This window comes from Rhinolophus sinicus, chromosome 1, assembly GCF_057876585.1.
Source record: "Rhinolophus sinicus isolate RSI-liver-muscle chromosome 1, RSI-T2T, whole genome shotgun sequence".
In the NCBI taxonomy this organism is placed as follows: Eukaryota; Metazoa; Chordata; class Mammalia; order Chiroptera; family Rhinolophidae; genus Rhinolophus; species Rhinolophus sinicus.
In genome coordinates, this window is record NC_142501.1 from 71,665,831 (window position 1) to 71,678,579 (window position 12,749).

Below are 12,749 nucleotides of genomic sequence, written 5' to 3' on the forward strand. Positions count from 1 at the left end.
TAAGTTCTAAGAATTGGAAATTTACTATTTTAGGGAATCCATAACTTTTCTTAATGTATGCACAACTATATTCATATTTGTTGATAAAAAAAGAATTCAGTGGGAACCCAGTAATTTTCTTCCATCTATATAGGGGAGAATTTTCAGAACTCTAAAATCAAATCAGTAGAGAGATCAACTTGAAAGATAAAAGAGGGATCATTTAGGAAATAAATGTCTGAGCAGGAGTAATAGGATAAATCTATAATCTACATAAAAGAAAATATATAATCCACATAAAAGAGAACAGAAGCAATGAATGAATTCCTGATAGACATGACAAGATAACACACAAAGAAAATTAAGTGAAGTTAGCCAGAAATGTTACCAGATCTAGGAGAAAAAACCCAAAGCTGCAAAAGAAGTAAGCCAAAATGAAAACAGAAGTTGATTATGGTGAGAAATGACAAAGAATAAAAAGCTCATAGGTGAATTTTCAAAGATGCTCTCATTGACAAAGAGAATTTATATTTGTGAAATAAGATTGTATGCATCACTTTCCCATATAAACAAAATATCTTATTAATTGCTTTGCTCATGCAACTTTGCCATTTTATAGAAAAACTATATTTACATAGTGCTTTATAATTTGCAGTCTTTTTTCATATGTGATATTCTTTGACAGTTTAAATTTCAAAATGTCAAATATAAAAGAAAAAAGTTCTATCTAAGTTCTTAAACATGTAACCTTAGTATAAATATTACATGTGATACTTTATAGAATAATGTTTAAAAATGTATGTAATTTAATCACATATTACACATAAATACATATATACTTATATACACATATGTACATACATACATATAGCCAGTTAAGATATGTAATTCACTTAAAATATTATGTGTTACATAAAATATTACTAGATAGATATTATAATCATTATTTAATGTATGTACATATATTTTGCTCAAGTTCTATAAAAGGATATTAACTATCTTCATAAAATATTTAACAATTGTTCTGATACAAATTATTTAAATGTAAAATAGCAAACAATCACATAAACCCATTCAGATAATTGAAATACATTTTGGTGAAATGAACAGACGCAGAGAATAGAAATAATTGAAATGAAGAAACATTTAAAATATTACGTACTGATGAAACAAAAGAAGAGTCCTTTGTCTTGTGAGAGTCAAAGGTATGGATACAGAAAGGACAATATAAAGTGTTCAGAAAAAATGAAAGAAGTACCACATGGGTAATGAGATATTTCAAAGAGAGAGGGCATCACAAAATAAATACTTGAGGCTTAAAATGATAATGTATTCAATAGGGAGAATCTGCAATGAAGAGCAAAAAGCACAATATTTTTAAAAAGCGGTTGCACGAATATGAAAGTTTTGGAATGGCTTTTCATTCTAATTCAGTTCATTGCAGAAGAAATTTTTGTAGCTCTTTTTCTATTCTGTCAATAAATTGAAAAAGTAATCATGGCAATAAAACAACTGGAACCATCAAAGTAAGAGGTAATCAAAGAGCATACTGGCACTTCAATAAGAGTGGATAGTAAGTGTCACAAAACTATTTCTTAAGGAGGAGAAAACAGGTTCAATTGTCCTGAGACCTGTAAAGTTTACTTGACACAAAAACAAAACAAAAAAACAGCACCTAGGGAATGATTATAGTGGCACCATCTAGGAGAACTGAACTGCGTGATGGATTGGAGTTTCAATATTCTGTTACATTCCTTAACCAAGGTGCCTGCCCAACAAAACTTATCCATTCAATGAATATTTACTGAGTATCTTGTATGCACCAGTCATAGTTCAGTGTGGGTTGAAAAATAGTAATAAATTTAAAATATTATTCATGCTCTGAAGAGAAATTCCATAAGCATATTTTATAAGTACATAAGTAGCCTATCAAGTGGTTGGGTATACTGTTCTGTACAGCCAAGGGTCTTGGACATTTCAACCTTCTGGCACTCAGAAAAAACACAGCCAAAAATGCCCAAACACTAGATAAGAGACTTAATTAGGTTATGTTTAATGTTTTATTTTTGAAAAAAGCCTTATTTTATAATAATCATCAATTACTTATCAAATATATGCAGAGAGCCAACTGGTGAGTTGTATTAGTTGTAGAAAAAAAAGATAGCTTTCAAAGACTACTGAATACATTATATATTAAAATAATTAAATGAGTGACTTAATTTTTAGATACTCCACTACAATTCTTCCCATAGACACATGGGAAACCAAAGAGATAAATAAAGAAAGGTGAAATGCCTTTCAGATATGACAACCAACTAGACTGTTAATGATATATATTTCAAATGTTTATAATGAGAAAGATGGGATGAGGAATGGAAAAGAGCACTACGTGTAATCTTTCCTAGAAAATAATAAAAGAGCATTTTATATCACTCCATATACGTATTTGCAGCATATAATTTCTAAGTTACCTGTAAGGATCTGATTAAATGCATGCCTACCTTTCCTGATCCCTCCATCAGAAGCACACGTGTAATCACCTGTCGTCAGTAGGAAACATGTTTCCCCTCTTCTGTTTTTGTCTCTGGTACTAGAGCATCTGATGGGGAGCCTTTCTGGGGGTGATAATGGTGGCTCACTTCCTGTACTGTCGTCACCTGATAACACTGGTCACAGCACCATGCCCATTGACAGACAGTGATGGATGAGGAAATGAGACAGTACAAAGAGTTTACACCGAATGTCCGTAGTACAGTCACTCCGAATAGAAAACACAATAATCACATCATGAAAAGAAAGAGAATTTTCATCACTCACCACAAAAATTTACATGGAGCAAAATGGAAATGTATTGAGAAGGAGAGAAATGTTCTTTTGGAAATTTTAATTCCGTTTTGGATTCTATCTAATAGGAAACACTGACTTTCACAAAACTAATATGAATTCAAATGAATGTGATAATAAAGTAGCACACCAACTAATATCTTATAATTTTTGACATGTTATCTAGTTCCTGTGAATAGGAATCTTTATTTTATTTTTTTAAATGGAGCCTATTTAAGGAAAAACTTCTAATATCGTCTGCAGCTCTTTAAGACACATGCTTTCATTATTTTCTGAAAGTAATTTTCCTCAAACATCTTAATAAAAATAATCCCAAAGCTCACAAACTTTGTGTCCAGGCTCTTCATTATAAAGTGACCAAGTATTTTTTAACATAACAATCGAACAAGGTCAACTTCTCCTAATGCCCTTGAAACAACTGTTCACTTCTATATGTTTGCCAAAGACGGTCACATCCTATCATCCTGGATACTAGCCTGTTATAATAATGTTTACCCAGGCTGAGAGTGTCCTCTTTTTCCATGCCCTTCATATGGGCTCTGCATAGGTACTCTGAGAACAGTCTGATGAGGCCAGCAATACCAGCTAAACTCATCTTTCATAAAGATATTCTTGGCCCAACAGTTTTCAGATATATTGACAGAATTCACAGTACAATCTATTAAATGAACATAAGGACTGCGAGTAAAATCTTTAAAAAGTAGTTCTGTTCCATCCACAATTATTTTTTCCCATTTACTCCATTAAAACTTCTGCAAACTAAGGAGGAAACCTATGAAAATGTCACCTGCCTTGCTTATCTGTTTGTTTGCAAAATTATTCACATGGGATTAGCATAAATCATTTTTCCACAAGAAAAAGATTGTATACCTCCAAGTTACTGGAAATGCATCTATCTTAAATTTTCATAGTAGGCTAAAAGATAACTAAGTTGTTTAATTTACAAAATATTTTATCTGTATCAGACATGATGATACTGGAAATGATACTACTGATGATCACTATAGCAAACTGAAGATCAATTTAGAGTCAATCTAGTCAGTCTACTCCTGATTATCTATGGTAATAGAGAGGAGTAGAGATTCAGCTAATATCAAGCAGTAAATCTCCAATATTCAATTCTGGGAGGGAACAGAGCCCAATTCATTGTGAATAAAAAAGGAAACCCACAGAGAAATTCAACATTGTCATTGATTATCCAAAACAGATCCTCTATCCCCAAAATAATTGTCAGTTGATTATATTACATAGCACCTTGCCCTATCCAAAGGGATTATGGAATACTCAGACTAATTTAAGAATAATGAAAATTTAATCAATTTTCCAGAATATAGGGAAAGGGAAGACCTTTGTTATCAAAAGTGCTATCTTCCATATCACCTCTTTGATGTTTAAGCCTTTGAAATGTAAACACCCATTCTTCTTAAGTAACTGCTTCTTGTGAATTAGTTTGAGATGCATGGTCCCATGTGGCAGAGATAAAACTAAGACAAACACATCAAGCCAAATGATATGGAGATCAACATTTTGAGGATGAAGGATGGAAAATGGCCGATATTATACCATTACAGCATGCAGGGAAACAAAGAAACATTGGCACAGAAGCAACAAACAGGCAAAAGAAAATATTGGCACCATCAGCAAAGGGCATTGCCACCAAAGCAGGAGAACTCTATAGACCAGCTATGCAAAGTTCTACTTGGAATTCATTTAGAAAAACTACAGTCTAGCTATCTACAAGCCTGACACAAACACATGTTTTGTGAAGGGGAAGAACTGAAAACTCATGAACATTTGCAGAAAATGAGAATGGTAGCCTTCTACCTAAGGGACATACTGGTCTATAAAGTATTTAATGGCATGCACTTGAAATTGTGCCTTACCTGATCTGTTGTTATGCTCCAGAAGTAGATTGTCTTTGCCCAGACATGTGTCACCCTCTGTGCTATTGCAGGCCATATTTAATTCTGTCTTGCAAAAAGTAGGTGAGCTTGCCTGAGGGGCAGGAGGGATGTGCTTCTTTCTTTTTCGTGGAAGTTTCTGCTTCGCCATTGCCAAGGAGTAGTACATTCCAAAATTGTTGACAATGACAGGCACCGGCATGGCTATTGTCAGCACTCCAGCCAGAGCACACAGGGCTCCTACCAGCATCCCTGACCATGTTTGGGGGTACATATCCCCATAGCCCAATGTAGTCATGGTCACCACAGCCCACCAGAACCCAATCGGAATGTTTTTGAACTGCGTGTGCTCACTAGCGGAAGGGTCGTTAGGTTGAGCTCCTACTCTTTCCGCATAGTAGATCATAGTAGCAAATATCAAAACTCCCAGAGCCAGGAAGATTATCAGCAGCAAGAATTCATTAGTACTAGCTCGAAGAGTGTGTCCCAGCACCCTCAGACCTACAAAATGGCGCGTGAGCTTGAAGATTCTCAGGATCCTCACAAATCTTACCACCCTGAGGAAGCCGAGGACGTCTTTAGCAGCTTTGGATGAGAGCCCACTGAGCCCCACCTCTAAATAGAAGGGGAGGATGGCCACAAAGTCAATAATATTCAAAAGATTTTTGATGAATTCAAGTTTATTGGGAGAAAAAACAATGCGGACTAAAAATTCAAAAGTAAACCACACCACACACACTCCTTCTACATACGTCAAGGCAGGATCCGTTTCAATTTCATATTGTGGAACACTTGTGCCATTGATGGCCGGTTCTGTCTTGTTTTTGACAATATTGAAAGCTTCATGTGTCTCCAGGCAAAAGGTTGTGATCGAAACCAGGATGAAGAATAAAGAAGCAAAAGCAATAAACTGTAGGGAAATAAAAAGAAATAAAAAGAGAGAGAGAGTGATCTGAACCATAATATAATTTTATCCAACTCTAAGTGCACCTATCCCTGTAGATGGAAAACAATGAAAGCATATTTGGAGATTTCACTTGGGAATTTACTCAAGTGAAAGAAGAGTAACATTAATTAGAGTTGCACATGTAATATGTTTCAAGTTCTGTCTTCAGCTTATATAGGTAAAAACTTTTTTTTTAAATCATTGACTTTTTTGTACACCTGTGAAGAAAATGTAAAAATCACTCCAAAAGAATGTTAAAGGGCAACAGAATGAAAATAATAATGAAGATAGACAATGACTCCAGATATTGTTTATGATCCTAGAAATCTTCACGTATCAGATCAAGTGCTGTCCACTCTAAGGGAAACTTGGAAGCCACCCACATTTAACTATAGGTTTCCATCTGTAAATTAAATGTAAAGGTTAGCATGCAGTATAAACATGAAAAAAAATCTTTGAGTTATGTTACCAATATCAACTTAGGATGGTGACTTATCCAAAAGAGCAAATCTAGAGAAGAGTTGGCAACGAGACTGAAGAGAGAGAACAGAGTTAAGGAACACATGAAAGATAATTTTCTTCCTCTCCTGAAAAAAAAAAAAAAAAAATCCAAGTGTTAAGAGTATCATGTTATAAAGTTACAAGTGTTTTTTTTATTTCTTCAGTCAATAATATATGAATACATACATCTACTAATATAGAATAATAATAAAAGTTCTCACTTATATAGTTCTTAATAGTACCAGACACTCTTAAAAGCAATGTATGTAATTAACTCATATCAATACTTATAACACCATGACTCCTACCGTATTTTACAGTCCTGGATATTATACACAGAGTTTAGGTCACTTTTCCAAAGCCATAGGATATAAAGTGATAAACCTGAGATACTAACCTGACAAGTTTCCCCCCAGACTCTGTTCCATTAACTACCAAACCCTCAAATGTAGAATAAATATAAGTCAAAGCATTTATTTATCTTGGGATCCATACTTAAAGATCTGAAAAATTGAAACCCAGTTGGTTGAGTGAATGGCACTGCTGCAGTCAGTACCAAAGGCTTTCAAAGAAGCTGGCAAGCTCCTACTGCTATGTGAGAATGCGCTCAGATTTAACATGCTGAATGAGCACCAAGAGACTGTTCCTTGAATGTCTAAACAAATGAATTACTCAGTTGCAGGAGATCATGTGTCAAGTGGAGGGAAGCCCTTATTCGAAAACAATAGGATATATCCAAAACTCAAAGCTGTCCCCTAACACCTACTCTTCAACCATGCCACCGAGAAGATCTAAGTTTCAAGAAGAGATTGAAACCACCTCCTTTTTTACTTAGTTGACTCGTAATGTAAGAGATATACAAATCTCACTAAATATTTAAGAGATACAAAACAACAGAAAAAAAAATTCTTAGGACTGTGATTATCTGCCTTAAGGAACCACCCAAATTATGGAAAGTTCTCTATGCAGTATGCCAGTTAGTATAGAATTCACATAGTATTATAAGGCATGTCATTTTCATGGCTTAGACTTAATTTCCCATGCACATCTTCCAACTTACCTTGGTTTTCACATTATGATTTGACTATTATCTTTCCCAGACATATTGTGAGATATTAGCATGTTTTTGTGTTTCTTTTCTTCACTCGGCTTTCCCTTTGTACTAATAAATATACAGGGTTTTTTTGTTTGTTTGTTTGTTTTTTACACAGTTCTTTTTAAATCAACTACTTCTTATAACACTTAGTATCACTAAGACCCCCCAGATACCTTAAAAGATGACATCTTTTGGAGGAAGAATCAATTATCTTTGATTTATATTAACACTTCTTAATCAAATCAAAATGTTATCCATAGATTTGAAAGTCATGTTTATTTCTGATTCCCCTTGAAATCTTCTTCTGTCATTAGAACCCTGGCAAGTATGTACAAATCGATGCCCCCACCACCAGCCACTCCCCACAGTCTCCACCATCCCCACCTAGTCTCAAACTTTACAGGCTAAGTGTCAAAGTTTTAGTACACTAATTCTATCTATGGGGCAGTTAGAGAATATAAGGCAGTTAAAGTAAACTGCAATTTTATTTTGTAATGCTAGTGTTTCTCAATCAGGATTTTTTTTTCCAGCTGACTTTACAGTCTCAAACTCTCTCCATCTACATTTATGTAGTACATTGAATGGGACTTCCCAACATTGCTCTTTCAAAATCAATCCTAGGTTGCCAGCCCACCGCTATGCAACAAAGAAAGTTTTCTAGTATACATTGATGCTTGGCAACATAAAACACTGGGACCTTTTCCAATCAGACATTTTCTACTTTTCATTCATTCATTCAACAGAGTATGTATTAGATGCCTCTCTATGCCAGTCCATAAGGCTAGACTCTTAATTTAACAGTAGGCAACAAAAACACAATCCCTTCCTTTGAGGGATTTACAATCTACTAGGGATACAGTGTATATTAAATAATTAACCACACAAAAATTATATAATTACAATTGTAATAAATGCAACAACAACAAAAAAAGGATCTAAGAAGGGTATTCATTGAAACTGAGGGGTCCTAGAAATCTCTGACAAAATATCAATAGACTGAAATTTGAAGTATGAGTGAAGGTTAACCTGATGGAAAGAGGAGACTTTGTATCACACAGTAGGAATCTTTACCAAAAAAGTCCGGACTTTTTCAATGTCACTTTTTCATGAGATGCCTTAACAGTAACATCACAGGAACATCAGGTTTTCTAAATCTGCCTCTGTTGCACAAATTGTGATGAGTAAGGCCCAACCTAACACAGAGACCCTGATTTTATAAAGGTTAATCTACTTTTTGTGAAGAGCTTTAAATCAACCAAAAACATTACCTGGGTTTTAAAATGAGGCTGTAAGATAATTTTAGAGCAATCTGATTGCTGGTAGTGCTCCTTTTGACTTGCTGACCTATTGGGAACATTACAGGATTCACTTGTCTTAAATTACTGTAGCAGCCTCATTATTTGGGATGATGGAAAAATTATACAGATATATTGATAGATATAGATATACATATAGATATAGATATACACAAGGTCTGACAATTAAGTTCATGAACTTGTTGCAATGCTGTTGCTAACATTTTTTTTTTTTTTTAATTTATCAGAGGGATTATTCATTATGAATTTGTACAAACAGGACAAACAGTTAATCAAGTTTACTATTTGGAAGTGCTGAAAAGGCTGCGTGAAAAAGTTAGACAAACTGAACTTTTCATCAGCAATTCATGGCTCTTGCATCAGGATGACGCACCAGCTCACAGGGGACTGTCTGTGGGGGAGTTTTTAGCCAGTAAACAAATAACTGTATTGGGACACCCTCCCTACTCACCTGATCTGGCCCCCAGTGACTTCTTTCTTTACCCGAAGATAAAGGAAATACTGAAAGGAAGACATTTGGATGACATTCAGGACATCAAGGGTAATACGACAACAGCTCTGACGGCCATTCCAGAAAAAAGTTCAAAAATTACTTTGAAGGGTGGATTAGGCACTGGTGCCAGTGCATAGCTTCCCAAAGGGAGTACTTCGAAGGTGATCGCAGTGATATTCAGCAATGAGGTGTGTAGCACTTTTTCTAGGATGAATTCATGAACTTAATTGTCTGACCTCGTATATAAATCATATATATATTATATATTACACATATATGTAATATATATGTGTGTGTTTTAATTTAAAGCACTATGTAAATATTATAAACTATATATAGATATGTATACTTCAAAATATAATTATTACCTCAATAAGAACTACTAGAACTTGATGTTTATGTTTATTAAATGAGTTATGTTGTTAGGAAAAGGTCAACAGACTTGGTGGTTGAAATAACTAACATGAACCATCTTGCACTTGGATAGCATTTAAATTACCCCTATATTCCTAAAAAAGGTGTGAGGCCTTAAGATGAAATTCATTAGAATATACCTGGGGAGTTTACAAAAATGCAAATGCGTTATCTTCATATCAGATGTCAGACCCATATTCTCTTGTGTGGGAAGAAGGAATCTGAATTTAACAAGCTTCCTAGGTAATTGCTCTGCCTACTAAAGTTTGAAAAGCACCATTCCACTGTTGTTGTTTTTTCAATAGATTGATAACACAAGAATGATAAATCATTATCAAATGAATTGAAACATTTTTTTAAAATTATAAGCATTTGTAGAATCTTAGAAGAATTTTCCTTAACCTTAATAAGAATAGTGTAGTACCTTCTATATAATGGGAAATTTGTGCACGCGAGAGTGTGTGTGTGTGTTGTGACATAATTCTGGCTTCAACACAGTTACCTGTGAGCAAACAGAGCAACTGAGTAGTCTCTAAATATACACAATTCTGAGACACAAAACCAAGAAACCAAAAGTTATCTGTTTTTATAAATCATTTGAAACTTCCATTTATCAGTATTTTTATTAGCATTATTTAAAGTATTACATTACCATTTTATATTATTCTTCATTGCAATTTTTATAGCTCAGTATGTCTTCATCTTTTAAATACTTTGTAAATCTGCTGGAATATGATAATACTATAATAGGAAAATTAAAGAATATAAAAAAACAACCTTTGGCATTCTGGAGATAATACTCCTCTTAAAAGTAGGTGATTGTTTTGCTTTAAAAACCCATTTAGATGGCCATTTTTTTATACTGTAACAACTAAGGACACTTGGTATGATCTAGAATGAAAGAGCTGTAACAGAATCAAAGTAATAACATGGTAGGAAGTTGGAAGTTGGCTTGACACTGGGGAAGTTGGAAAGAAGCTGAACTCCAAAGAGAAGAAAACGGGAAAGGTCTCTAAGGAGGATAAGAAAAGGCCCATAATGTGAACACAAACAATGGCGATTCCTCCACATGTACAGCTGCAGAACTTTGGACATACCAGTGTAGAGTATTAAATTTTAAGACGATGCTCTTTTATGCCTTCAGCAAAAGGTACAGGACAACTCAGTGTTGATGGCGCTTTGAGTAAGGAGGGTATTGGGCCCTGGGAGGACAAAAAGAGGGAAGCAATCAACCAGGGGTGGCAAGGTACACATGAGGTTCAAAAACATAGGATGGTAACAAATAAGAGTAAAAGGTAATCAGGTGAAAATTAGCCCCATGAAAGTCCTTGGAGATATGGAGAGAAACAGAGCTTCCAATGGAATGAAGAATAGGACCTCAGTTTATTAGAAACTTAGTCTGACTATCAAATGAACGGGTGACCCCCCAGAAGCCTTAAGACCTGGAATTACGCAGAAGCAACACTTAGATTGCATTAGCAAGGAATTTGTGCACTTCTTCTGAACTTAATTCAAAGTGCCTTGGATGTAGAAAATGTGCTCTTTTGTTTCTGACTCACTGTGTTGATCTGAAATGGGTAAATATAAAGTTAGATTGAATAATATTAAGAAGAAAATTAGAAAGGAAAAGAAATGGGGGAAAACAGAAGGTTTTATTTATTTGTCTTTCTCCTTCACTGAGCTGGGAAATCTTATGGACTAGAATGATGTCATATTCATTTTAGTATCTCTTGCTTCTGGCACAGTAGTTAGTATTTAGTATGGATGGATGAATAGAAGAATTAAAAAAAAGAATGAATAAATGAACAAAATAATACGGTATAACACATTCTAAGGGGAATAAAAGTGATGCAAAAAAAGGAAATAACATACTGAAATAATAAAGCATGAATATTGAAGCCAAAAAAAAAAAACAAACAAATTTATAGCAGAAGCAAATTTAACTGGTTTATTGGTCCAAATGTTGCCAAGAGTAGCTTCCATTCATTCTGTTAATGGAACTAGTGTCTGAGCAGGGAGTTGGGGAAGAAAATCGCATTGTCATCTCTCTTCCTTTTCCCTTATGATAAAACCACAAACTCCTACAGGCATTAAATGAAAATAAAAGGAGGCATATTAAATCATCGAAATCTTAGAAAGCTTTCCAGACAAGATATATCACGTTGACTGAATTCACAGAACTGAAGTACCATTGCAGGCAATTTCAGAATGGAAACATCTAGCTAAAATATTGGCTTTTGGGTCCAATGAGTAGCCACCTTTTCTCCATAAGCTCAGTGTCCATACTTAGCTGCACAGAGTAACTAATACCCTTTTTCTTTTTCTGATTAGCAACTATGGGGAGAAAGTCCTAAGTTTTACATAGAAGGTATTATGACAATTTAACTCAATGCAAGCATTCAAGTTGATCTCTAGATCTCTAGGTATGCGTAGAGGAAGGGGGGAAAGTGGGGTATATTTTTATGTTTTGTAATTTCTTTTTTCCTGTTAGTATTAAAACAAGTATAACCGGACTTGATAACTAGCAAAAAAGCATAAGGAGGACCAGACCCATTAAGTGATCCTTTTCTGTGCTCTTTGAGCGCAAGGATCACAGATACTATAGCAATTTTCACACACTTTTGTCACTGAGTCCACATAGCCACAATTTGTTCAAAGAGAATGACTTAAAAATCTATCCCCAAAGCCAAGGATGTGGATATGGACACGTTCTAATTCCACAAGAACTGAGCACACTTCTTCCAAGGACAAATGGAAGAAGTGTGCTCAGTTCTTGTGGAATTAGTAAAGGAACACTTTTTAAAAATATACTTATTTGGTATATAAAAATTCCTTTGGCCCCCAAAGCACAATTTGTCCTTTGATAGTCATTTTATCCTCTTAATTCACAATTCGAAACCTCAATATGTTTTGTAAACCTTAAAGGCAACTTAAAAAAAAAAAAAAAACTTGAAGAAAATTTAAACTCAGGTCTATTTTTTTAAATGAAAGTCAGTGAGATTATTTAATATTTGGAAATTAACATTACAGGGAGATTTTTAAGACAAGTTACCTAAAATATAGGCTAAGGAATTTTAGTTTATAAATTCCACATGAGGTACCCCTATTTTTAGTATGTATTCCAAGGACATAATAAGTTCTCCAAATAGGAATACTCCATTTCTATTATGCTTATTCTGCTTTTCTCTGTTAAATAATGAAATGAATACATGAAAAGAGCAGGGACTTCCAGTACTGAAGTATCTGAGCTCATGGGGAC

The 12,749-nt window shown here is 34.4% G+C and overlaps 1 protein-coding gene across 8 annotated transcripts in view; it reads right to left on the bottom strand.

Annotated features, from left to right (window-relative positions):
* The window catches only part of KCNC2 (potassium voltage-gated channel subfamily C member 2), a 242,253-nt gene that overhangs the window by 47,227 nt on the left and 182,277 nt on the right, over positions 1–12,749 (bottom strand). For 5 of the 8 annotated variants that reach the window (XM_074325411.2, XM_074325408.2, XM_019755060.3 and 2 more), the window contains exons 3-4: positions 4,707–5,634; positions 2,481–2,645 (exon numbers count right to left, since the gene is read on the bottom strand). In XM_074325411.2, the coding sequence (XP_074181512.1) occupies positions 2,481–2,645; positions 4,707–5,634 (1,093 nt within the window). Of the gene's footprint in view, positions 1–2,480; positions 2,646–4,203; positions 4,308–4,706; positions 5,635–12,749 lie in introns of all 8 variants that reach the window. The other 3 variants (XM_074325410.2, XM_019755063.3, XM_019755062.3) reach the window with 2 other exon arrangements.